Raw genomic sequence first — 24683 nt, 5'->3', positions numbered from 1 at the left:
AAATTAAATATTAATATTCTTTAAGCCAGAATAGTAGAGTTAAAAACGGCCCCGGGAGCACCACAATATAAAAGTAAGGGGGATGCCCGTCAGAAAATTAAAATTGAACTGTTAAGTCGAAAGGAGACCGATGTGGCAGTGGTTCAATCTTTAGCTGACCGCTTAAAGAAGACTATACTAAAACAGACATCACGGCATTTTTTTCACATTTCTTTATGCACAGCCCTACGGGATCCATGGATGGGCAAATATAGTAACTTTTCGTCGCAAACACCCAAAGTAAGACCAAAATCTGCAATTTACCACTACACCCCTAAGCGAGACGACGAGCATCCTCTTCATTTATATGTGGGAGTCCCCTCCCCCCCCCGCCCGGGAGGGCGGCCTAAATTGAAAATGACTCAGTCGCTTAATGATGGCATTTGGTAAATTCAGGAGCCCATCAAATGCTCCTGGTAAATTATACACCGCCTAAACTCTGTCTTCATTCTAACCTTCCTTAATTTGGTTATTTTGATTAATTACTTGTCTCCTAATTCGCTTTGTTGCCTCTAAAAGTACACTCAATGTCACTTACCCCCTCCCCCGCTCGCTTTCCACGCGTCACCGTACTGTACACCCATGTTATTCCTACAGGAGCTTGGCCTGGACTTAAGACAAATGATTATATACAACAAGATGTCTGTAGTCTGCGAAGGCTAAATGTCTGTAGCATCCAGTCGTTTATAATCATTATTCATAACGTTTTTATTGACTGAAGGATTAACACAATTGGGTCATACGCATGAATGCATATAATTCATGATTACAAAGCTAATCCAAGCGGGCGCTTTGTATTGCTTCACCATGCTATGCCTTGTCATGCCATTCATGGTCTCACACTATTTACGGCGGACTTACGGCGACCGATCCACTATCAAAGTTGCAAGCGGCCAGTTTGCACTGTATTGATCCTTACAATTGTCACAGGTAAGAGAGATAGATGAATCATTTTTTTTACGTCAGCATAAGGTATAGTACATACAACATAAGCTAATTTACTAAGGCGAAACACTAGAGCTAAAAAAAGTTCCCCTGCAGCCTCTTTGATCATATATTTATTGAAAGCTTCATGTCTCAGGAAGTTTTCTTTCAATTTGAAGTCATCTACTAATAAATACTCCCGAGGAAACACTCCAACTTGCTTCTTGAATGATTGCATTTTAAGTATAACAGTGTGACATAACGAACAGTTCTTGTAGGATCGGAACCGCCCTCGCTGCATATTTCTTTCAATTTCTGTCTATTTATTCATCATGTTTTAAGAACTTGAACACACCCAAACAAAATTCTAGACACACACGTACAGATCACAAGCTGACGAGGGACTTCCAACAGGGTTTTTCGTCTTCGTTTTGTTTGAGGCAGCTTACACACCTTAATTCCTACAAAATGCTGGCAAATTTAGTCATTCTATACTTGTCCTCTATGTCTCATGATGTCTCGTTGGAAGGTAAAAGCTCGATCTTTGCACTCTGTAGATGTGATAGAGGAATTAAGAGGGCTAATTAACATGCATAGAAGGTTTAAGGTACTCGAAAAATATAAATATAAGTAAGCAAGGAGAGCGCTTGCGTAATTTCCGTAATCCATGTAGTTTGCATTAATTTTTGAAAAGTTTAAGGTGCTAAATTAGTGCTAAGCTTCCGATAAGCTTTTGCGAAAAGTCCAACTTCATTCATAACCCACCCCCAGCCCCTCCCCGTCAACCCCCACAGGGTTCACGTTTGGCGTTTTCTGATTGGTTAAATCTTGCATGTGCTTTTATCACTGGTTCTCCCGCCTAAAAGGAATCAATCGAACGTCCGGCCCGGCTGATTCGATCCTAATTTTAATAGCGTCCTTCATTATCGTTGCAGGTGTAGCGACTAAGCTTCCGCAGTTAAAACATGGTAGTATTTCAGCCAAGTGGGAAGCATGTCCTACGATCAATGAAGCCTTGTGATTTGTCATCTTGCTCAAAAAGGTTAGATAGATTATTCTATTCCGTTACGCAACATCATATCATGAAACGCTTGTTCTTGTATCCTAGTTTCTCCTTAGTAGCGGCTTAAGAGTTAATCTTGAGTTTTTCTCTCTTGTAGTGAAATCAAGGCATATTTTGAAAATAGCTTCGACCTTTACGAAACGTTGTTCAAGGCTTTAAAAGGTGAGTAAAATTTTATAACCCATTGGCCTCGACTTTTGTTTATAGTTTTTATTATAAGCTTAAATCTACGAACTGAAAATCGTTCAGGCATGCTAATTCATGCTAATGCTGTAGCTGTTTGGTTATAAGACATACTATGGAAGAAGAGCAGCAAAAAGTGTAACCAGTCGGTGTGATTAAACTCGTGAGTGTTGGCGCGAATTAGTGCATGATCATGTATATATGTTGACAAATATTTTCAGACAAAATGTCTGATTTTTCGATCCACCGCTGGGTAATACGGTAAGCACGTGTCTTGCTTCCAGTTAATGTCTTGATGAGTTGAGGTACTTGTCTCAAGTTTAAGATGATTCACGCTCGTAAATATTGTTTGCTGTTTATTAAAATAGTGACACCATAAAGATATTATCCCGTTTCACATACATGTATAAGCTTGAGCTTATGTTTTGATCACTTGGACGTAAATTGTCGCTAGAGTTTTATTGTTAGGTTACGTAAACGACCAAAGTAGTTTTCCACCTGATGTAATGTTCACATTCGGTCGGATTTTCGTGTCGCTTAGCCGTGTGATTAAAACGAAAAACCACTAGTTCATAAGGTTAAACCACTGTAGGAAGTTGGAAACTAAAAATATTTCCAGCAGCACGATTTGCTACTATTAAAAGCAATGAACAGGTCAAGAGCGAATAGGGTGAAACTTATCAATAAGAAGCTTCCATAGCTAGAGTTGAGACTCTCATAAACAGTGCTCTATGATAATATTTTGCATGCAGAGTCCCTGACATTTTAATATCCACTGAAGGGATAGTTTATATTTACATACAGACATTGTACATAACTTTAAGTTTATTCCTAGTTTTTGAAAGGTCGATTTAGTAGGCAGCCAAAGGCCGATGTGGGCTTGGTGTTACGTATGTAATAATGTTGTGCTGTAATAAATTTCATCCTTGGTTTAATGTTAATTTTCTTTGTTTTAAACACATTGTTATATATATGCAATTTTTCACCACGCAATAAAAACAGATGAAAATATAAAAATTGAAACAATGAACCATGTGCCAGACCTACAATAATGTTTAATTTGCATCCAGTCAGCTTCTCTTGGCCCTTTGATGTAGACTAATAATTTTATTTGACATCATTAAGCAGATTTATAAAGAGTTTTAACCGTCCACCTATAAGATTTGCCTCATGACAATCCAATCTTCTATACAAGTACAATACAGTACATTTTTGCGCTGGTTCATTCATACACACACTTAATACAATATGCATGTATGCATACTTTTTCTGAGTTTTTCCCTTTTTAGTTGCCGAAGCATTATTATTCACATGGGTATGGGTGGGCAAATGTCAGACAAAAGGTAAAAAAAAAGCAGTAAATGTGAAAACTGAAAACCACTGATTCTACAAACAAAAGAGGTTAAATTCCAAATGCCCACATCAAGGTTGTTTTATCATCTTATATAAGAATTAACTTAACACGTGTTTCTTTCAGATGAGTCAGCATTTTATAAATGCCCTGATCGACTACGACTTCCTTTGATATTCTACTTTGGTCATACAGCAGCTGTATATGTTAATAAGCTTGTTCTTGGTGGCCTCTTAAAGGTATACCTTTTCCTAAAAACACACATGTACGTGTATAGTTCTTCACCTAACTAGTACTAAGTACTAGTTAGGTGAAGCTAAATAAATAAAAGTAATGAATAAATAAATGAAACGTGCTACCTCAAGAAAGTGAAAAAGAAAATAAAGGCAATCTGCACAGTGCTCATTAGTTGTACCGTGTGTATGTACTTTGCATATGAACTTAAATATTGCAGATGAACCAGTGTAAAGCAGGTATCCAGATTATGAAGGGTTGGATGGGAAGGGGTCATGATTTTCAAAAGATTGCAGATTAAGTGCTTTGACTGGAATTAGCAATTATTGAACGAAGCTGAGTAGGATGTGAAGAATTATCTAGATCGAGGAGCATGTTCATCCCAAATGTAATAATAAAATTGTTTTATTATTCATTCAAAATCTTTCTAAGTTTTCAACATGCTTACCTTGTAGACTTTCTTCAAAACTTTGGCCTATTTCTTGGCACGGTTTCAGGATATAAACAGATGCAGATACTCCTTAAAAAGTACATAAAATTCATTGAGCAGATATGTTTTGGGTATTCTTGCATTTTTTCCACTCAGTTTAAGTCACAAGTTCAGCTATTTTGTCTTGGAATAGCTGTGAATGCCATTTTTTTAAGTTCATGTTTGCTCAAGTAACCTCGTTTCCAATCAAGTATATGTACCATCCAATCGATGGTATATTGTTTGCATCTTCCAAATATGGTAAGCACCTGTTTGTTATGAAGAATTAGCCGGGTTATTGGAGCCAATCAGAAACATTGCAATATTTTCAATGAGCAATAATTATTCAGAATATTAAATTACTTAAACTTGAATGCCTTTGCCAGTGAAGATTCTGTCGTTATTCGCTGCCCTGCTCAGTAGGGCACTTGACAGTATTTTTCATGTACATTGAAAATGGCCACACTAGTGAATTATAATTTAACATTAATATTATAGCTCATGCGATGAATTAACCTTCATTTTATTAAATATGCTTTGTCTTTAGGAGAGGATTAATTTTGAGTATGAGACCTTGTTTGAGACAGGTGTTGATGAAATGTCATGGGATGACACTGTGAGTGATTTACTTGTTTTTTTTTATTTTAGATATCTAATATTGCATATTTTCATACTTGTATGCAAAAGATCCGTAGCATCATCATGTTAACAAATAAACTGTTTACTTCATGTTATTTGATTTTCAAATTTATTTCGCCAATATTTTTCAAAAATAAGTGTACTTCACTGACGTACATGTATTGATATCTCATTTTGTTTATCTTTGTTGTGCTTCTGTGGTCTGATCAAGCATGTCTGCATATCCCTGTATTACTTTGATCTCTCATTGTAATTTGCAGGAGAATTATAGAATGGGAGGAAGTTTTGTATGGCCAACTGTTGCTAAAGTTGCAGAATACCGCAAGAAGGTGCGCAAAGCCATCTTGGATGTTATAGATAACACTCCACTGGAGCTGCCTGTAACTCAGGAGAGCAAATGGGTAAGGTGAACAAAAACGTACATGACTGAACAGTGAACTCTAAACCATTGCTGAGAGATTTGGGGGCTTGCAGAGAATTCATGACAGGTTACAGTTGGCAAAATTTTAGTTGGGGAATGTACTGCATAGAGGACACAACACAGGGCTTCTGATATTTCGCGGAAAAAAAAGCAAATTTGCGCGGGATTTTCAGGGGCAAATTCGCAGAAAAATCGGCCGATTTCGCGGGAAAAAAGTCAAAATTCGCCGGAAAATCGTTCGATTTCGCCGGATTTTAGCGGAAAAAGTCAAATTTCGAAGGATTTTCAGGGGCAAATTCTTAGAAAAATCGGCCGATTTCACGGGAAATTTCGGGGGGAAACTTTGCCAAGAAACAATCAGTAAAAAACAGCCGATTTCGCTGGGTTTTTTTTGGCAAATTTCGCTAAAATCGATCAATTCTGCGTCGATATGACCAGCGTTGTTTAACGTTGTTTTTTTAACAGGGATAATCATTTGCTCTTCCAACAACAGTTTGCTCGAGAAATGCGCGATACTAAAGCTATTAACATTATGGTTAGTGCCCAGTTTTTCGCAACATTAATCTAAGAACGCCTGGTAGTTTTGGGACGTTGTTTACTCGTTGCAGTGACGAAGTTTCAAGATAAATTTGAACGTTTGGGGTGAATAAAACAGGTCTAATGGCCAAGATAAGTATTAAATATGTTTTGCCGACAAGTATTTGGAAATATTTCTGGCGGATTTCGCGGCATTTCGTGGGATTTCGCGGAAATACCTGAATTTCGCGGGTCCGCGACTGTGCGAAATATCAGAAGCCCTGATAACATGGTGGCGCGAAGATGAATTTAATTTTTTCTTGGTGAAAGCAATATTTTACGAACGTGCAGAGTGAGTGTGTAAAATATTGTTTTTCGCCACAAGAAAATAAAATTCATATCTTCAAGCCACTGGGTAATTTTCTTTTTATTATGTATACATTTTTCGTTCTCATGCACACTCCCAGCACAAACTTCATCATGAACTGCTGTAGTTCGGTGACAGGAATTTCTCGAAGTTCTCTCCTTTTTTCAAATAATTTTTAGTTGTACATAGTTTTCTTCTTTGTGTTAACATTCTCCTGCTCCTCAGAGAAAGACTTTATGTCAGCTTTAGATAACTTCATGCATCTATCGCTCTTCATTTTTCTCTTAGTATTTGATAAACAGGGAAAATTCACTTAATCTCTCGTAATTTTATGGGAAAACATGCCTTCTGGATGGTCAGTTTTCAATGTCTGGCTAAAAGCCTGATTGTGATCCAGCAAATCTGCAGGAACTGTCCTGCTGAGTGTGGTTACATAAAAAGCTACATTACCATGTCAATGCTTAGTAATCAAAGAACACCCTACTTTTTACCTCAAGTATTTACAATCCTCAATACTGACATTATTCATTGAAAATGTCTTTTTCAGTGGGCCGTTTTCATGGGATTTGAACATGAAAGGTGAGCTGGCTCAACTACATTGGATTGTATGACTGTACATGTGCAGTGCCTTTATAGGTTACACTGCAGATGAGAAGATGCCATCATTTGCATGCTGTTTAATTAAAGTCTTTGTCACTGCTGTAATCTTTCATCACCGTTAACATCATCGTCATCATCATTACTGCTATTGCCATCTGTATCTTAATCGTCACTATCTTCCATGTATGACTTTGTGTCAAGTAGACATGCATGGTGCACATCTTAGAAAGTTTTTTATTATACACGTAACTAACAAAGTAGCACCAATTTTCACTTAATAATCAAACAATAATAACTGTTTTCTTAGCCTGGAAATAACAGTGGATACATTATTATTTTTGTTTTACAGGATCCATTTTGAAACATCCTCTGTTCTGATTCGTCAGATGCCACTGGAGCTTGTCAGGAAGCCTCTTGGCTGGAAAGATGGACCAATAACTGCAGGTAAAACTATTTATCGCATTCCTACACTTTAGATGGCACTGGTTTGGTTTTTAATGCATGCATATTAATAAGCAAAGCCTGGGCCAATTATGAAAAGAAAAACAGTTGTGGAGAGGCCATGTCAAGAGTTCAACCCCCTCCCCCTCCCGCCCCTTGGATACGTTTGTTTCCCTTATGAATCTCAGATGATTTTAACTTTCATACCATTTCCCAGTCTACAATATGTTGAAGATAAGATTCAAGGTGTGTTTAAAACAGTGTAGTTAAGATTTGTTGATTGATACAGCTATATTATAATTATTATCTCAATCTATCACCTAACTTATAAAGACAATTATTTATTTATCATCTACATTCTGTGTTATCGTTATCATTATCATCATTATTATTAATTATCATTACCATTTTTTCATTTATACAATGTGTATAAATTTGTTATTCTTGTAGCACTATTGGATAGGTAGTATGTTCCTAACTGATAAATAATAAACGTAACTTACTATCTATCATTCTAGTAGTTATTTATCCTTTTTAAATTTGCCGGTTCCCAACTTTTATACCATATGAGTTTAATTCTGTAATAATTGTCCTAAGGGTTTAAACTCTTAAGTTGTCATCTCATGTCGCCTTATGTCCGTTACCAAGTGTAGTACGTCGTACACAATCATACTCGTACAGAGTGTATTCACATTCAACAATTATATTATTGTTATAAACACACAAGCAGCACTGAAGCTAAAGATATAAATGCAGTTACCAGTCACATATATTGACAAGTTCAAAGTAACTGCTACCATGAGCAGTATTGTATGTAAAAAAGACTAACAATGGCAGAGGCGACTGAATAGTGGTGTACTACCTGAGTTCTTGAATATGAATTTCAGCAATTCAGCTCGTCAGGAAAAATCTTCAAGAAATTCTTGTGCTCAACCGATGGTGTAAAAGGAACCATTATTGCCTTCTGTTGAGAACCTTGACATGTTAGCATGTGTCTCCAGTGTGAACACATAAATTCAAGGAATCTTGATTTCGTAAATTGACCCGAACCAGTGGTTAAATTCAAACCATAAAAAACTGTACATGTATATACCACTCAACATGAAATTTTTTAAAAGAGCAATTTTGAGGAATTTATTTAACTGTGCCAGCACTTTCCCTAATGTCGATTGGCTTCCACTTTTCAAATGAAATCTGTCAAATGTCAATGATACTTCAATTAAAGAACATTCCTTGAGGGAAATTTTGAAATTGGTTACAACTCTCAAGGTAAATTTCAAGTTCCTGACTTCCAGGAATTATTTTGGATACCAGCGGGAAAATGCCAAGTACCATGTATTTCCTTTGGAATTGTCTTTTCAAAAAATGTATTCTTGCCAGGTTATTAGAAAGTTGCTGGATTATGGACCTTGGTGAATGAGTGAAGAAGTGAAAGTTTTAATGGGTGGTGGTGGGGGGGGGGGGGAAGAGGGGGGATAGAGGATGGGTGTGTGAGCAAGTATCATGGAAAACTGTGCTATAGATCATCACCACCTGATCATCATCATGCACTACCTGCAAAAAACCTTCATGATCATTGCTGATGTCATCATCATCATCATCATTATCATCATCACTGTCATAATCACTGCGGCATTATCATCATCATGTTCTTATATATGACTCTAGAAATGGTGGGAAGGGCTTACCTAATATTGAATGACCATAATTACTTTTAAAAAAGACCTGGCAAGAATAGGCTTTCATGAAAAGACAGATATATACATGAATACATTTTTTAAGCAAGAACTGGTTTAAAACAAGTGCAGAATTCTGCACCCTTCAGCCCTCTCTATGTTAATGTTGTCAAGGGTTTCCACCGATTTCATGATTACACAAAGAACATTTTTGTAATTTGTAAATGCCAATATCAGGAGATCCGGTTTCATCCAACCCACTGATTGAAATAGCCGAGCAGTCTGTGAGCCTGGGCAAGCCAGAAAACTTTCCGTCTTATGGCTGGGACAACGAATATGGGCAGTGGAACGTCAAGTGAGTTTGGGTGTGACGTACATCATACGGTACTGCATGTTCAAAATCAGATCATAATCCTAACAGTTCTTGTAGAACTGTACAGCTAGCCACCAATTCAAGTAAAGTGGCAAAGTAGCCCTGATATTTGAGTCTTTCTTGGGATTCCAACCCTGGTCGACCTTTGCAGTCAGACAAAGCAAGCAAAGCAAAGTCTAAATTACTGCATGTCCATATAAATGTCCCAGAAAGGGCGACTTTAATCTCCAACGCTTTTAAAGGAAAATTATGTTCATGTACAGTGTACTGCTGTCATGTAAATAATAAATTTTGTGATTGGTGCCAAAGCTTGGATGGCTGATACAATCCTTGTGACAAAACTTGTCATGTCAGCTGAACAAAAATAATTTGTGATGATGTGGAGGAAACTGGTTTAAATTTTGGATCTGGTGGTCCAAAATTAAATCTTTTAACAATGTAATCACCTCGTCTTCCTCCATCAAAGTTTACCTGTACTACATGGGAGTAATTATGGCTGGGAGTATGGCCCCGCTCGTAATGGAATTGCCATCCTATCCATAATGAAGTACTTAAAAACTTTATGGTACCTCCTTGCAATTGTTATTGGCCTGATAAAAACATCAACAGTGAAATATTTAACTCTTCTTCTTTATTGGCTTGCACATTTTAGTGGATCTCCAAACGGTTACGGCAAACACACATTGAAGTCTTTTTAAAGCTAACCTCTGTTCGTTATGAAAGGTCAAAAAAAAGTTTTCTTGGTCTCAACTAACTTGGTAATCATTAATAATTTCACTTGAAAAGTTAGAAAAATAACTCTAATTAACTCTAATTAATTGGAAGAAATCATTGCACCTCATGCACAAAATCTAAAATGTGCAGTTGATTTAGTTTTAACATGTATGAAAAAAAAACTGTTTGTAAAGTGTCTTTGTTGGTGAAATGTTAGCTGTTATATGTTTTATGTAAGTTTCAATTTGTTAAGAAAACAATTAATTGTCATCAGTAAGATTGCACAGTGGTATATGAGTAATGTATGCAACATAAGAATGTATTAACTCAACATAATTACAAATTCTTAATTTTCATACCTAATTAATATGAAGTATTTTAATTCACAGTTGTTATTTGAAAATGTCCAGAAATTTCGGCAAACACTGAAGTTTCCTAAACTTACTCTTAGCAAAACATACACTCACCAAAATAACTCTTAATGAATTTATTGCCAATTCATCAACGCACTATTGCACAGCCTGTTGTCAAAACATACTTTAACAGTCCTATTCAGGACCTATATACACTTGCCAAGACGATCATTTTCCACCTACTGATAGTTTTATTTATGTTGAAATTTTTCAAAGTGTCCTTGATGACTTGTACAAAATGAACAATATTAAGAAAAAGCAAACTGAAACAAACCCAAATTGCAAGTACAGAAAACCAAAGTACACAAACCTGTAACTAAGAAGTTATTACATGCGTGCACCACACTGGATCATAATTCGCACATTAACACACTGATCATAACACCAAAAATATTTATAGTGCCTCAACACGTAAATTCCTTGGCTTAGTAAGCAAAAAAAAAAACAATTTTAGAGGAATCTAGTAGAGATGAAAATTGATCCAAAATTCCCTTTACATTTAGTGGAACTTTTCTTATGCAGTGCAGCGTGAATCATTTACTGTATGAACATGAAGTTCTCTTTTGATATTTTTTTGACATGTAGCGATTGCATGAAGCATTTAGATTATGTGCTTGTAAGAGACATATTTCGTCTTGTTCTTTATAGGGTTCCTTCATTCAAGGCTTCAAAGTACTTGATTACTAACCGCGAGTACTTGGAGTTTGTGAACAGCGGAGGGTATGAAAATTCCAAGTATTGGACTAAAGAAGGTAAGAATCACTTTCCGCTGCAGGATACACTCAGTCGGTAGTGGGATTGACTGCAGAGCGGGCGGTCGTGGGTTCGATGCTTGGGTTGTCCCGTGTAAGGGAGTCGGGATTCCGGAATCTGGGAAATTTTTGCTTTTAGAATCCGGAATCCGGGGAAATTTTGCTTGTGAAATCTGGAATCCTGGGCTTTGGATTCGGAACACAGCTTAAGAAATCCGGAATCCCACTAACAATTGAAATCCAGAGTCCAAGTTCCACTGACAAAGACTGGAACCTAGTACCTGGAATCCGGAATCAATGGTGTGGAATCCAGAATCCAAGAGTGTGTTTGATCCCCCTAACATGGGCGACCTTGGGCCAGACCAATACTCAGGGTCTTAAAATGACTGAAAAAATGAAGTTGAGCGAGGTTCCACTTTAACGTTGTCTCGCGACCTTTCATACATTGCCTCTATTTTACTTGCGAACGTAAGTTTTACGCAAATTACGCGACAGTGGAAATCCACCCTTAGGTGCTGGTCGAAAATGTTTCGAAACACCCTCATAACCACAAGCTCGTTTTGTGGGTCTGACATTTTTAAAATACTGATATAGACAATTCAGTTGAGTTGGATATAATTGTAGGAACTTAAACGCAGTTAAACTACACCGTTGTCAAGGAAAATGCCACTAGCTTTACATTCGAACTGCTTCAAAACGGCTACACTTCATGAAAAGCATACTGTCTCAGCAGACCTGTAAGATAATAGCTTAAAATCTCCCCTCGGCTGTCTATTTAAACGTACCTTTGCTTCTTCACTGTATTGTAAGATCAAGGAGAAGAACTCGGGATTTGATCGAGATTTTTAACGGATTTCTCCGTACTCTTTCACCGTTCATACATTTGCGGGCACTAGGTACGATCGGCCCCAAATATTTCCACCTAGAGGGGGGTAAACTGTTTTGGGTAAGGCTTCTGATCGGGTCTGGAAGGGTATCCCACGAACTGGGATTTGACCAACATACGGTACGGAAAGTCGAGAAACGTTACGGGATACTATCCAGGGTCCGAAATTGCGCCTTCCTGGTCGCCAATGCGACTAAAAATTTAGTCCTGGCGACAAGAATTTCATAGCTGGTCGCCAGCTAGCGACTTGTAAAGCTGGTTGTTATTGTGGACTTTAACTTTCGGAGAAACTGATTAAGAATTGAAACCTCGAAGCTATTTGCCAACAGGTGTCTTCCTTTTTGTCCTGCTGATATTTTTTAATTAAAAGTGAAACGAATCTTCTTGTAATAATACCTCCACAACAGCTACGATCAATACGAGTTGAACGTTTCCAAGCCGCCATGTTGTTTTCGGCTGAAATACGGTAAGTACGTTATGTACTTTGTGGACTGGTACGAGTAATGTGGCACAGTTGTGGCCTGGTACGAGCAACAAGGCGGCTTGACTCAAGCTCGACTCGTGTTTATGATTCGTGTTTAGTGGTAGTTATCGGAAGAAAATAGAGTTTTGATATGATCAGTGCAGTCATGGGCAGACAGCTTTCTGTTCCTATATTCTAGGTTAGATAGCTTTATATCTCCAAAAAGTAATTTGTGGAAAAAATAAGACTTCACTCGTACACGTACGGTTGCTTTCTGGTATCGAGAGCGAAAGTAGTGCAATTTTTGAGCATAAAAACGCCCATACCATGCATTTTTTATTCGTGTTTAACTTTTATTTGAAAAAAAGGAGGGGGAATTTTTGGCGACCACAATTTGCCCTCTGGCGACCAAAAATTTATACTTGATCGCCAGTTGGCGCCCCTATTAAAAAGTTAATTTCGGACCCTGGATACGGGATTTGACTGCTACCCGGTACGCGGGATTCGCCAACTTTGGGGCACGAAATGCGAGACTGGGGAAGATATTCGGGATAGCAATGATAACAGTTCGGGACGCGAGATTCGCGTGAAAAAGGATCGGGAATGCTGGATCAGGAGGCCCCTTTCGGACCCTATTCTACTTCCCTTTTGCTTGCTGTCGTTTTATTTCCTATGCTATCTCTTATTCCTCGCGTCCGAGCCCGGGGCAGAAGCTCTCCAACTCAAATCGTTTTTGTCCTTCCAAGGTTGGCGGTGGAAACAGTTCCGTCAGATTCACCATCCAAGTTTTTGGGTCTGCAACAATCAATGCAAGTCCGGTTGTGGCTCGGACTTGGTAACTTACTCCCATTGCAAACTGGGAATGACAGATGTCAATCATAATCCGTTGCTTGGAAACGGAGTTCTGAATGGAATTTCAAACGGTTCCATAAACGGCGACCATCATGATGGGTTTTCCAATGGTGTCCTGAATGGACATGGAAATGGAACCGTCAATGGCGCCATGAATGGGACTTATGTTCAGAATGGCTCGCCTAATGGCCATGTCGAGAACGGTGACCACGATGAGTTGGAATGTCCCTACAAGTGAGTGTCATTTTACTCAAATCTGAAGGTTCATAATTAAAAAAAATTCAAAAAGCTATTTCTACTTGTTAATCTAGCCGATTTTTTGAAAACGAACCTCACAAAATATGCAGTTTGAGTGTAATAGGCCGGTATGTTGCGCACTATAAACTTCAAGTCACCAAAAAAAGAAAAGGAAAGGATAAAAAGAAAGAGCGTAGAGGAAGAAAGGAGGAGAAGAGAAAAAAGCTATGGTTGCATTCTTAGTTTTTATAATGGCCACGTTGACAACAAAAAAACTGTTCGACGGAAGAGGTCAATTTGTTGGTAACGTTTTCAAAATCCAGCTAGATATAAAGAATACTGATAAAAAGGTTAAATTTGAACAATCACACGCTAGGATCTGGTCCACAGAGGAATTAAAGCTGACCTAAATCCCTCCATAGCTTCTTTGAAATTAAGAAAGTTGATCAGGTCTTGCCCTTCTCTGTCCACACAGGTACCGTGCCATGTTTGAAGTAATAGACATGCCTATGGATTGGCCTGCTGAAGTGAACTATCACGAGGCCAAAGCTTATTGTACCTGGAAGGGTCCAGAATTCCGTCTGCCGACGGAGGCCGAGCATCATCTTATACGGGGACCTCAGGTACAGGACAAAGCAATTGAGTCTTCTACAACCAATTTCTCCACAACACTCTTTATATATGTAGTATCATACTCGTGAGGAGAATTTTTACTCCTATAAGTCCCCATGAAACTTACGTTTGATTTCACAGTAGTTTGTTATGCTCAAACAAGTCGATTGTCACTATTACATAGAATAGATGATGACGGTGCAATTAACAAATGGACACAAATTTTCCTCAACAGAAATCTCCTTTAGTTGGAACCTCGTGTGATATCATCTACCAGGATAAAATAGAAGCCAACATCAACATGGCATATGGTTCTTCCACTGTGAGTTGTTCACCTTTCTTTCTTCTTCAAACAGTACAGCCGTCTCCGTTGTCATCATAATCCCCATCATCAACTTCATCATCGTCATCATCATCATTATCTTCATCATCATCATCATCACCATCATCGGACGTCATCTTCATTTTCATCTTATCCTCATCGTACACACACATAATGGCCATACGCATGAAAATTTGTATGTGCTCGTTGCGTCCATCAAAAGCAGTTTGAATATATAACATGTATATTTACTGACACAAATATTCACGAAATTAGAACTAGACCTTGCACTGAAATACAGGAAAATTAATCTTACTATGGCCTTCGCTCCAGCTTCAGGAATTACGAAGCGAAAGCCTAAAATGGCGAGAAGTATTTTAAAATTCTACAGGACTTATAAAATATTTATCGTGATGCTGAAAGTCCAATCATGATTTTCTTCCAAAATCGGAGGCGAGCAATGTTAATTTTTGTTTGGAATGTTTCAGCCCGTTAACATGTACCCACCGACGCAGGCTGGCTTTTGTGACGTGTTTGGAAATGTGTGGGAATGGGTGGAAGATCATTTCAATGGCTTTTGTGAGTTTAAATCGCATATACTCTATGACGACTTTTCTTCGCCCTGTTTTGATGGAAGGCACAACATGATCATGGTACGTAGAGCCACAGATATATAAGAATTGAGTTCTTAACCTTTGGAAGTACTTTCCACTTGTTTTGTGTACCCGGCAAAGCGTTAGCTTTGATATTAGAAGTTCCTAGCTGTCAGCAGTGGAGAGAAGAAGTCGTTACGTCACGTTGTCATGGAAGCAAAATTTCTGGATCTCAAACCGTGGTCCTGCAAATACCAGTGGCGGATCGTCCGCCCCCCCTTTATTTTTAGACCAAACTGAGGCCCGCAAACCCAGTCTCTTACTGAGCCTCAGAATGTCTTTTTAAATGAAAAAGTAGGTGCATTTTACGCCAGCCAAAGAAAAAATGCTTTTCGCTCACAAGCTTACAGAACCATCTTAAGGCCTTTCTCAAATGACGCTATTTGTCACGTGACTTTAGATAATTCACGTGACAAATTTTCCCGTACAGGACTGAGCCGCGGAGTTCTCGGGCCTTTCTTGTTAGCATAATTTAATGGCCGATTGATTGTCATTTCTAGGGTGGCAGCTGGGTATCTACCGGAGACGAAGCTTCACGATTCGCCCGTTTTGCGTTTCGCCGCCATTTCTTTCAGCATCTTGGTTTCCGATTGGCTCAGTCAGTTTCTAACAGTCCTCCTGTGCGTCTGGTAGGAACCCCTGTTTTTGTGCTGGGGGTTGGGGTGGAAGGTAAGCAGAAGGGTAGCACTAGGGGAGGGGTAAGTGAGTACTCTTAAACTAGAGAGTGCCCTTGACAGGACTACACCCGATTTATACAGTTAAATAAAAACCTTTGAATGCAAAGATCCACTCAACGCCTAAGAAAAACCGATCGGTTCCTTCTTAACGGATTCCAACGTATAGATGCTAGAGCCAGACGCCACTTGAAGTGGAAATTTCCTCCACCCCTCACAGCTTTGCCGTTCGTTTGCGCGTTTTCTCGCGGCTTGTTTCGCTCGCATAAAATGGAGAGCTTGCTCGCAGGCTAGAAACTTGACAGTGGCTCTCTAAGTAACCCCAACTACGTGGACACTTTCCAGATATCGACTTTTGATTTGGACGTGTTGGGTTTTCTCGGAGGGAGAAACCGTAGCACCCGGAGAAAAACCTCTTGGAGCGGCGAGAACTAACAACAAACCCAACCCATATATGGTGTCAACGCCAGGCCTCTGCCCCAGTCCACAGTGATGGGTGGTGAGTGCTCTTTCCTCTGCGCCATCCCTGCTCTCTCCCCCTCCCCCCCCAAAAAGCAGTTGTAATATTTATTTATTTATTTATTTATTATTCTTTTTTTTACAGAGAACCCTATCAGTTTGCCTGGCATCAGCGACAGTGAGGTATACGTCAACACCGTGAACATGCAGTACCATGATGATGCCGAGGATTTTCTGTACGCTGAAGTGTTGTCTAACTATGGAGACCTGCTGGTGGGTTTAAGTAGCCTTGCAACTCTTCGAAACATCTAGTTTATTTGGGTCCCTATATGTCGCAGCTGTTTGATTTCGGGCTAGGTTACATTGTAAACTTTTTTTGTTCATGGTTTTCCTAACCAATCACGTGAGGTCTTCCGACGACTGCAACGTCGCCTGTGGCTTGAAGTCTTTCTTTTTTTTCCCCTCAAAATAGCCTTCTACTTTTGACCAGGAATAATATGTGCCAGGTTCTTAGATACTAGGGAGGCCGTGCAAACATGTCAAGCGAAAATAGAACGCGCGGGATCTGGGGAAGGAAGCAGTGGCGCCTCCTCTCTTCCCAGACCCCTGTGTTTTTCGCATCAGTTTTAACGATCTCTGCACATTACTTTCTTGGAGCCTGGAACAGGCTACTTTAGATCGGTGAAGGAGTGGAGAATTGAAGGGAGAGGTCATGATCGTAGACTAAGTTGTCTATGTATCTCGCCAGTTCGGGCCCTTAACCTCGTTATATTGTCACATAAGGTCACCCTGACACTTGATTCTGTCACAAAGTGTTTTGGTTTCAATACCATCATGCTAGTCACGCCAGTAAAGCTTAGCGGGCTTCAATTGATTATGTAATGCTAGTCACGCCAATTGGTTGCATGTGATGAAAGTCACAGGAATTCGTAATGCATTGTAACGTTAAGTCACTATTCCAGCGTTTCTGGACTCATCAACACTTTGTTGCGCTTCATTTACCACTTTAATTTCGCTGTCGTGATTTGTTGTTTAAAAATCTCCTGGATTAAGTGCAGTGACCAGGAATTGATCTCATTGTTTTTGCATATCGTTAACAGGGTGTTGAAAGTGACGCCGGTTGCTGTGAGCAGCTAGCAGAGATTTGCAAAGAAGCCATTCACAAACACAATGGCTGCCCCGTGAAGAAGGCCCTCGACATTATGTGCTCTGTGGGTCGATTCTCCTTCGAGCTGAGCAAGAGCTTGAGCGAGGTAACCACAAAGTCATTGCTCGTTTAATTCAGTTCTTTTCGGGCAATGACTTGGATTCAGTTCAATCCTACCAAAAATTGAGGTGTTTTACTTGACAAGAGAGTCTTCGATTCTGGATTCTAAACCTTGGACTCCGGATTCAAGGTACTTGATTCCAGTCTTTATCAGTGAAACTTGGATTCTGGATTCCAATCGTTAGTGGGATTCAGGATTCCTTGAGCTGTATTCCGGATTCCAAAGTCCGGGATTCCGTTTTCCGGAAAGCGGATTCCCTTACATGGTGCGATACTTGTCTTGGCAGAGCAAGCGACAGCGGTGAAGTTAAGGGCTTTGTTACATGCTCAACGGCGCAACTTGCTTGCAATTGCGTCCCGAAAGCAAATTTTGTACATTCTGAAACTTTTTCCCTCAACTCTCGTTGTTAGCTGACATTTCCAAATTTTTCTCGACACTTCTATGAGGGTCCTCAGTAGGTTTTTGCGACTACGGGATTTTGCAGCGGGGGGGGGGGGGGGGGGAGGGTGGGATTCGGGATTTAAAGTTAGCACGGGTTGCAGGATGCCTAAAATAACCATTGGTATTACGGAATTGAAGAAGACAATTGGGGTCCGGGATGAAGGGATTGAAGACCCTATTGCGACCCTCTTCTATCTTTGTGACAGGTGATCGCTATCGACCACAGTGGACGTCTGCTGGACGCTGCTATGAAGATTCAGCAGGGAAAATCGCTAGAGATCAAGGGCGCGAGAGATTTACCTTTCGTGAATATCCCGCTTGACGAGATCAAGGCTAATGTTGATCGAGTGCAGTTTCAGCAGGTTTGTCTAATGGTGGTTTTTAAAATGGTCTGTTACGCAGCCATTTTTGTGTCGTCACGCAAAACATCTGAGGAGCCTTGCGTGACGACATAAAGAACGCGGACTAATTTTTGAACTGTATTGTTAAAACGAATTGTTTAACATCGCCACAAAACTTGATGTTTAAAGTTTAACAGCTGAATGTTCACGCTGCTATTGGGAATTCTAAGGAGGATTGTTAAAGAAATGTTTCAATGTAGCCTTCGCTTCGTAGTGAAACATTTCATCCATGGCAGACTCGAAGTTTAGAACGACAAAATGCACGAAATGTTTGCCAAACAAATTTCTGGTTTGTCTGGCTAATATTTTGACCTGCCAGAAATCGGTGTCCTTTATAAAAGAAAAAATATAATACGTTGTAGCCCTTACTTTTCGCCAGACCTCCCCTCGTCTCGCGCTTCGCGCGAAATGCCGCCTACGCCTCACTCTGCTCATAAAGCTCTCGTTATGCAGACCATCAGAACCTTGCAAAGAAACGCCTAGCGTGTTCCGGAAGTAGAGGCTGTTCTTGTTGAAGTATTTTTTATTTCCCTTTTGTTATTTTCTTTTGCAGTTTACCTGGCTGCCAAATGAGATTGGTGTTTATGATTTGATCGTTATGTTAAGTCTTCAACGTCTGTCGAATCCCAAAGGTAAGAAGTTTTGGGTCATTATACGTTTCTGGGAAACTGCCCACCTACCCTTCCCCCAAGCCAACATGACCAATAAAGGCAAAATGTTGGCTAAGGGGAGGGGACAAAGTTTAGTTCCTCGAAATGCTGGAAACATTCATTGAAAAGATTCTCGGGAACCAAAGGTTCCTTTTTTTCTTTCCGAGGTTAACCTTTTTTTTTTGTTGTTGATGATATTGTTGTCTTTGTTCCTTGACTTAAAAAGTCGATTCAGAAGAACATCTTGTTCTTCATGAACTAAAGTACTTTTTGTATTGTCTTCTTTTCGCTTCAAAGCAAATGTTTTTCACTACAAAGAGACTTATGATATCTCCATTTACAGGTCTAATTATCACTAATATTTTACTTGCGTTTTCTGTCTTGTTAGCGTGGTTGGTGCGCCTGTGGGAAATAATGAACTCTGGAGGCATACTTATAATCAAGACGAATGTATCTTGGAACCTGGAATCTCTGAGAGCTGTGTTAGGAACTAAGTAAGTGTGATGAAACATGCGAAATCTGTACTTCTGTTCTCTTCTTTTGTCTTCTTCTTCTGTCTTCTATTTTAGTCGTTTTTTTAAACGTGCAATGAGCTGTCTTGAAATTGAAGAAAAACCTCAGAATATATGTTAAGTAAAAATTAGGAAGATCTATACCTAAAAGGTTATTTTAAACTAAAACGAAATAGGAATGGTTTAGTATGGGAGCAGCTTTTGAGTGAATATTCGCGCGAGTGCAGGACGCTGACCTAAAATCTTTTGAAACTTTTTTTTAGCCATTGTTTATTCTATGTCCTATCAAATGTCTCATTTCACCTTGTCCTCCTTTTTTTAAGGTTCGAACTCGTGGAAACCCGTTTGGTCTCCAGCAAAAGAGAGGGACTGCGCAAGTCTGATATGTGTCACTCAAGTGTCACTATCTGGCGTTTAATGCATTAAATCAGCTTCCAAGGTGAACCATTGTGAGGGATAAATGCTCTAAAAGGGTCAAACGATTTCTTTATTTAGCAATATTAAAAAAGAGGGCGTAAACTGAACTTCGAAAAAGAAAACCTGCATTCATCTGTTCCCCTCGAAAATGGTAGGGGCAAGAAAAAGCCCTGGGCACTAGATTGAACATGACCAGAATGTAGCTTTGACTGTGCGCATTCTCTGTAGCAGCCTACAACACAATTAACAAATGCGTAGTTAAAACATAACTGTTAGAATGGGGCTTTGGCTTTGGTTAGAACTGTAAGAGTGTCAACTTAGAGCTTTGCTCTATAGTACTCGAAGCAAAGGGAACAACACATTTTTAAGATCCATCGACAAAAACTGAATCTCATGACCCGACAATTTTTATGACCCGACATCATTTCCTCCATGGTTCACCATACCCACTTTCGTGTCGCTAATATTTAGCATTTTTCTATCGTTAATTTTTTTAAGCCGATAAAAAGCTATAGGGAACAGTAATTGTACCGCTATTATGGACAGCATCCTAGTGCTTTTAGCCTAAAACTAGACTTAGAAGTCGTATAACCTAGGGACGACCTAAATATAATCAATATAATGCATAAAAGTAATCAATTTAGATACAATAGGTAGTGTAGTTAGTTCAATGCTGTCTGTTATCATGTAGTCGCTAAAAGTGCTCATGTAATCGCCTAAAATTAGGATCGTGCAGTTTGCGACGTATTTGTGACTCGTAAGACGAAGCGTGATGTCGCAAACAATAAAATATCATTGACTGAATACATTTGCAGTGTACTTCAGATTCCAAGAAAATCCCCAGACTTCATTTTTACCAAAAAGTGAACAATGCAACCGAAAGTCTCAGTCTCTTCCCACTTTATTCAACCTGGCCACTCGATTGCAGACATGGAACTTATTACAACCCACTCTCAGCATGCCACCCCCTGTGACGTTGCATTTTTTCCCACTCTGTGTGCTGAAACGCTGTCCCCCCCTACATTTTGAGCGCAAGTCGAAGACACTTAAAGGTTTGTCCTGTCTGGGGTCTGAAACAGGCATAGTAGCCTGCAAAAACATCCGTTTCTCCTCGCTCTTCGCCGCTGGGGACGTTTCGCGCGAAACGTCCCCAGCGGTGAAGAGCGAAGGAGAAACGGATGCTTTCGCAGGCTACAGGCATAGGAAGTCTGCGTGGATCTCCATGATCACGGGAATCACAACAGCCTCTCCCATAAAAGTTGTAGTTCCACATAAACACGTTAGCAAACCATTCGAATTAGCACCAACTTTGCTCTCACCAGTTTTTTCGTCAGGGGATACCCAAATCACTGTGACAGCAGCGATCGCAATCTTCAACTTACCAGAGGAAAATAGGGGGCTGTGCCTGTGATCTACAATCTTGGACAAAACTGTTGAGAAAAATGCATACTTGGAGGGGCATTTTTTCTAAACTTCGTAGCCGACCGATTCTTCCCTCCCCCCTCCCCCTGAAAGCAGTGTTGTTGGGTCTTCAAAAGAAAGCCGGTTCCCTAAGCATTTGTGGGAAACAACTTTGAACTGGGGGAGGGGGTTATCTTTGCGCAAAGCCGTTGATTTGGAAATAGTTTTGTTGCGTTAGGTAGTGCACATTAATAAAAACATTTTCTCAAGTAGCTTTGTCCAGGACTGTAGCTTGAATTTCAGTCATCTCCTCGAGACGCAAACTTCACTTGCGACTCGGGAGACGGATAAAATTCAGGCTAACTGATAACAGTTAAAAACTACCGCTGCGCTACCACTGCCACTGCAACTGATTCACGGAGAAGGTGACTGATCTTATCTACTAAAGTCCAAAGCCACGAGCCCCTAAGCTCTTCTTACGGTCGCAAAGCCGTAAATCGATAACCGTTACTGACCGCATGGCAAACAATTACAAGGGGTGACTGTGTGAGGAAAGTTCGAAAACCCTCGTCCTCGCGACCCATTTTAATATATTTTGAATTTGGAAGCAAGCCTTCACTCATTACTGTCATTTGCATGGACCCTCGCCCCACAAATTATTTGCGTCAAAATATTGTTTTCTGATATACTCTGAGATGATACGAGTTTCTTTTTCTTTATTTCTTTATTTTTCGGTTTTTTGTTATTTTACGTAGATTAATTTTTACAAAAATTATTTTATTATTACTATTATTATTAATTTTTTTTGCCATGAAAATTACTTTTATTTTTTCATGTTCCGGGATGTTCCGGAATGTTCCGGAATGTTCCGGCATGTTCCGGAATGTTCCGTGTTTCGGGTTTTATCGACGCCCATCTGGCAATGACTTACTCTTACTTATTGACTTACTCCCTCCCCCGCTTCCTCCGCGTCACTTCAATATGCCTGCACATCCCTGTAATTCCTACAGGAGCTTAGCCTGGACTTGAGACAATTGATTTACATACAACAAGATGTCTGTAGCCTGCGTAGGCTAAATGTCTGTAGCATCCAGCCGTTTATAATCATTGTCCATAACTTTTTTCGTGACTGAAGGATTAACACAATTGGGTCATACGCATACATGCATATAAAACATGATTACAAAGCTAATCCAAGCCGGCGCTTCGTATTGCTTCATCATACTATGCCTTGTCATGCAATTCATGGTCTCACATTAATTACGGCGCTTTCGGCGACCAATCCACTATCAAAGTTGCAAGCGACCAGTTTGCAATGTATTGATCCTTACAATTATCACAGGTAAGAGAGATAGATGAATCATTTTATTTACGTCAGCATAAGGTATAGTACATACAGCATAAGCTAATTTACTAAGGAGAAACATTAGAGCTAAAAAAAGTTCCTCTGCAGGTCTTTGATCATTTATTTGCTGAAAGCTTCATGTCTCAGGAAGTTTTCTTTCAAACTGAAGTCATCTACTTCGTAATAAGTACTCCAACTTGCTTGGATGATTGAATTTCAAGTATAACAGTGTGACATTACGAACAGTTCTTGTAGGATCGGAACAGCCCTCGCTGCATATTTCTGTCAATTTCTGTCTTTCAAGAACAACACACCCAAACAAAATTCTAGACACACGTACAGATCACAAGCTGACAATGAACTTCCAAAAGCATCTTTCGTCCTTCTATACTTGTCCTCTATGTCTCATGATGTCTAGCCTGTTCCAGGCTCCGAGATAGTCGGGCCCGCTGAACTGAGAAAGCCCGAAGACGAAAATAAAACGCCCAGCCAACTTTTCGCGTGCCTTTTACTTTCGCGTCATTCCCACTATTTGAGAACCTGGAATTTCAGGCTACATGATGTCTCGCTTGAAGGTAAAAGCTCTACTGCAGATGTAATTGAGGAATTAAGAGGGCTAGTTAACATGCATCGATGTCTCAGATACTCGAAAAATACAAAAAAAAGTAAGCAACGACGGCGCTCCAATTTTTGAAAAGTTTAAGGAGCTAAATTGGTGCTAAGCTTCTGATAAGCTTTTGCGAAAAGTCCAAATTCATTCATAACCCGCCCCAACCCCTTCTCTCAAGTCTCAACGTCCTCTCCGTTCACGTTTGGCGTTGTCTGATTGGTTAAAATCTTGCGTGTGCTTTTATCACTGGTTCTCCCGCCTAAAAGCAATCAATCGAACGTCCGGCCTGGCTGGTTCGATCCCAATTTACAGTCAACCCCAACCTAGTCCCCAGGCGTTTTCGGCTCGGTCATTCCTGGACTCTACCATGAGCTGTGACGTCACCGAGAGATACTCGTCAGCTCTCTCCCAGACTTTGCGCGGAGAACGGATCAAGAGAGAACGCCTAGGGACTAGGCTGAGTCAACCCAAGTCAAGGGTACTGTACGCGACCCGAAATGATCCCCGACCCCAAATGATCCCAAAATCGACCTAGACACGACCCGAAATGATCCCCGACCCCAAATGATCCCCAATGTTTTTCACACGCGACCTGAAATGATCCCCGAGGAATTATAGGAGTGGAATGGGAAAACATCTCTATCTCGGGGATAAGATAAAAGCGCTTTAATTCCGTTTTTCGGTTAATGCGAGTTTCGTCCCAGTCTCGTCGCAGTCTGTTTCGTTGGACTTTTTACCGGAAGATCAGTTGGATACCGAACAATGTACAAATAACTCAACAACAACAATGTAGAAATAGCAGCGATGTCAAACATGTGAATAGAAAGCCATAAAAGATAGAATAAGCAATGCTTTTACTTTTTGTACTTTTTTTTCGACTTCCTCACATTCGCGAGCGCGAATATACAATGAGTAAATTTTCATAGTGTAAGGCTGAAACTCAAACTGAGCACGCACTGTGCAACTGGCGAAAGCACCTACCGTATACAACATACATCTAGATTTGTAATCAATGACATATTGAAAGCTACACCCTTGGCTCTAACCGGTACCAATTGTTATTGTTATTACAGTTTTGTTCTTTCTACTGAATTAATTTATACAGCTCAGGTTATAGAGTTCCTGCATGTCAACCGACAAAATAAGGTTTTCTGTCGCCTTGCTGTTGTATTCAGTTGTTCTTGTTTCAGGGGCGGATCTAGGGGGAGGGTGCAGGGGGTGCGCACCCCCCCTGAGATGACCTGCGGTTTTCTAATACAACTGGTATTCTGCACACAAAAAAAAACAACTATGTGGTTTATTGGT

At 39.9% G+C, this 24683-nt stretch overlaps 1 protein-coding gene across 2 annotated transcripts; it reads left to right on the top strand.

Annotated features, from left to right (window-relative positions):
• The first annotated feature begins 1866 nt into the window (after window positions 1-1866).
• LOC140921812 (uncharacterized) lies at window positions 1867-20826 on the top strand. Of its 2 annotated transcripts, XM_073371813.1 has the most exons (20): window positions 1867-2005; window positions 2124-2188; window positions 3687-3799; window positions 4811-4879; window positions 5163-5303; window positions 6754-6785; window positions 7156-7250; window positions 9161-9278; window positions 11072-11175; window positions 13271-13610; window positions 14089-14236; window positions 14461-14547; window positions 15036-15200; window positions 15701-15869; window positions 16479-16606; window positions 17434-17586; window positions 18249-18404; window positions 18997-19075; window positions 19482-19587; window positions 19929-20826. In XM_073371813.1, exons 1-20 carry the CDS (start codon window positions 1929-1931, stop codon window positions 20029-20031), a joined length of 2448 nt encoding a protein of 815 aa, XP_073227914.1. In that variant the 5' UTR covers window positions 1867-1928; the 3' UTR covers window positions 20032-20826. The 2 variants fall into 2 exon arrangements, with proteins under 2 accessions (XP_073227914.1, XP_073227915.1); XM_073371814.1 differs by lacking the exon at window positions 15036-15200.
• The last annotated feature ends 3857 nt before the right edge of the window (window positions 20827-24683 follow it).

This window comes from Porites lutea, chromosome 12 (assembly GCF_958299795.1).
Source record: "Porites lutea chromosome 12, jaPorLute2.1, whole genome shotgun sequence".
NCBI classification, from domain to species: Eukaryota; Metazoa; Cnidaria; class Anthozoa; order Scleractinia; family Poritidae; genus Porites; species Porites lutea.
Note: the sequence above shows the minus strand (reverse complement) of the source record. Positions and strands in the feature narration are given on the sequence as shown.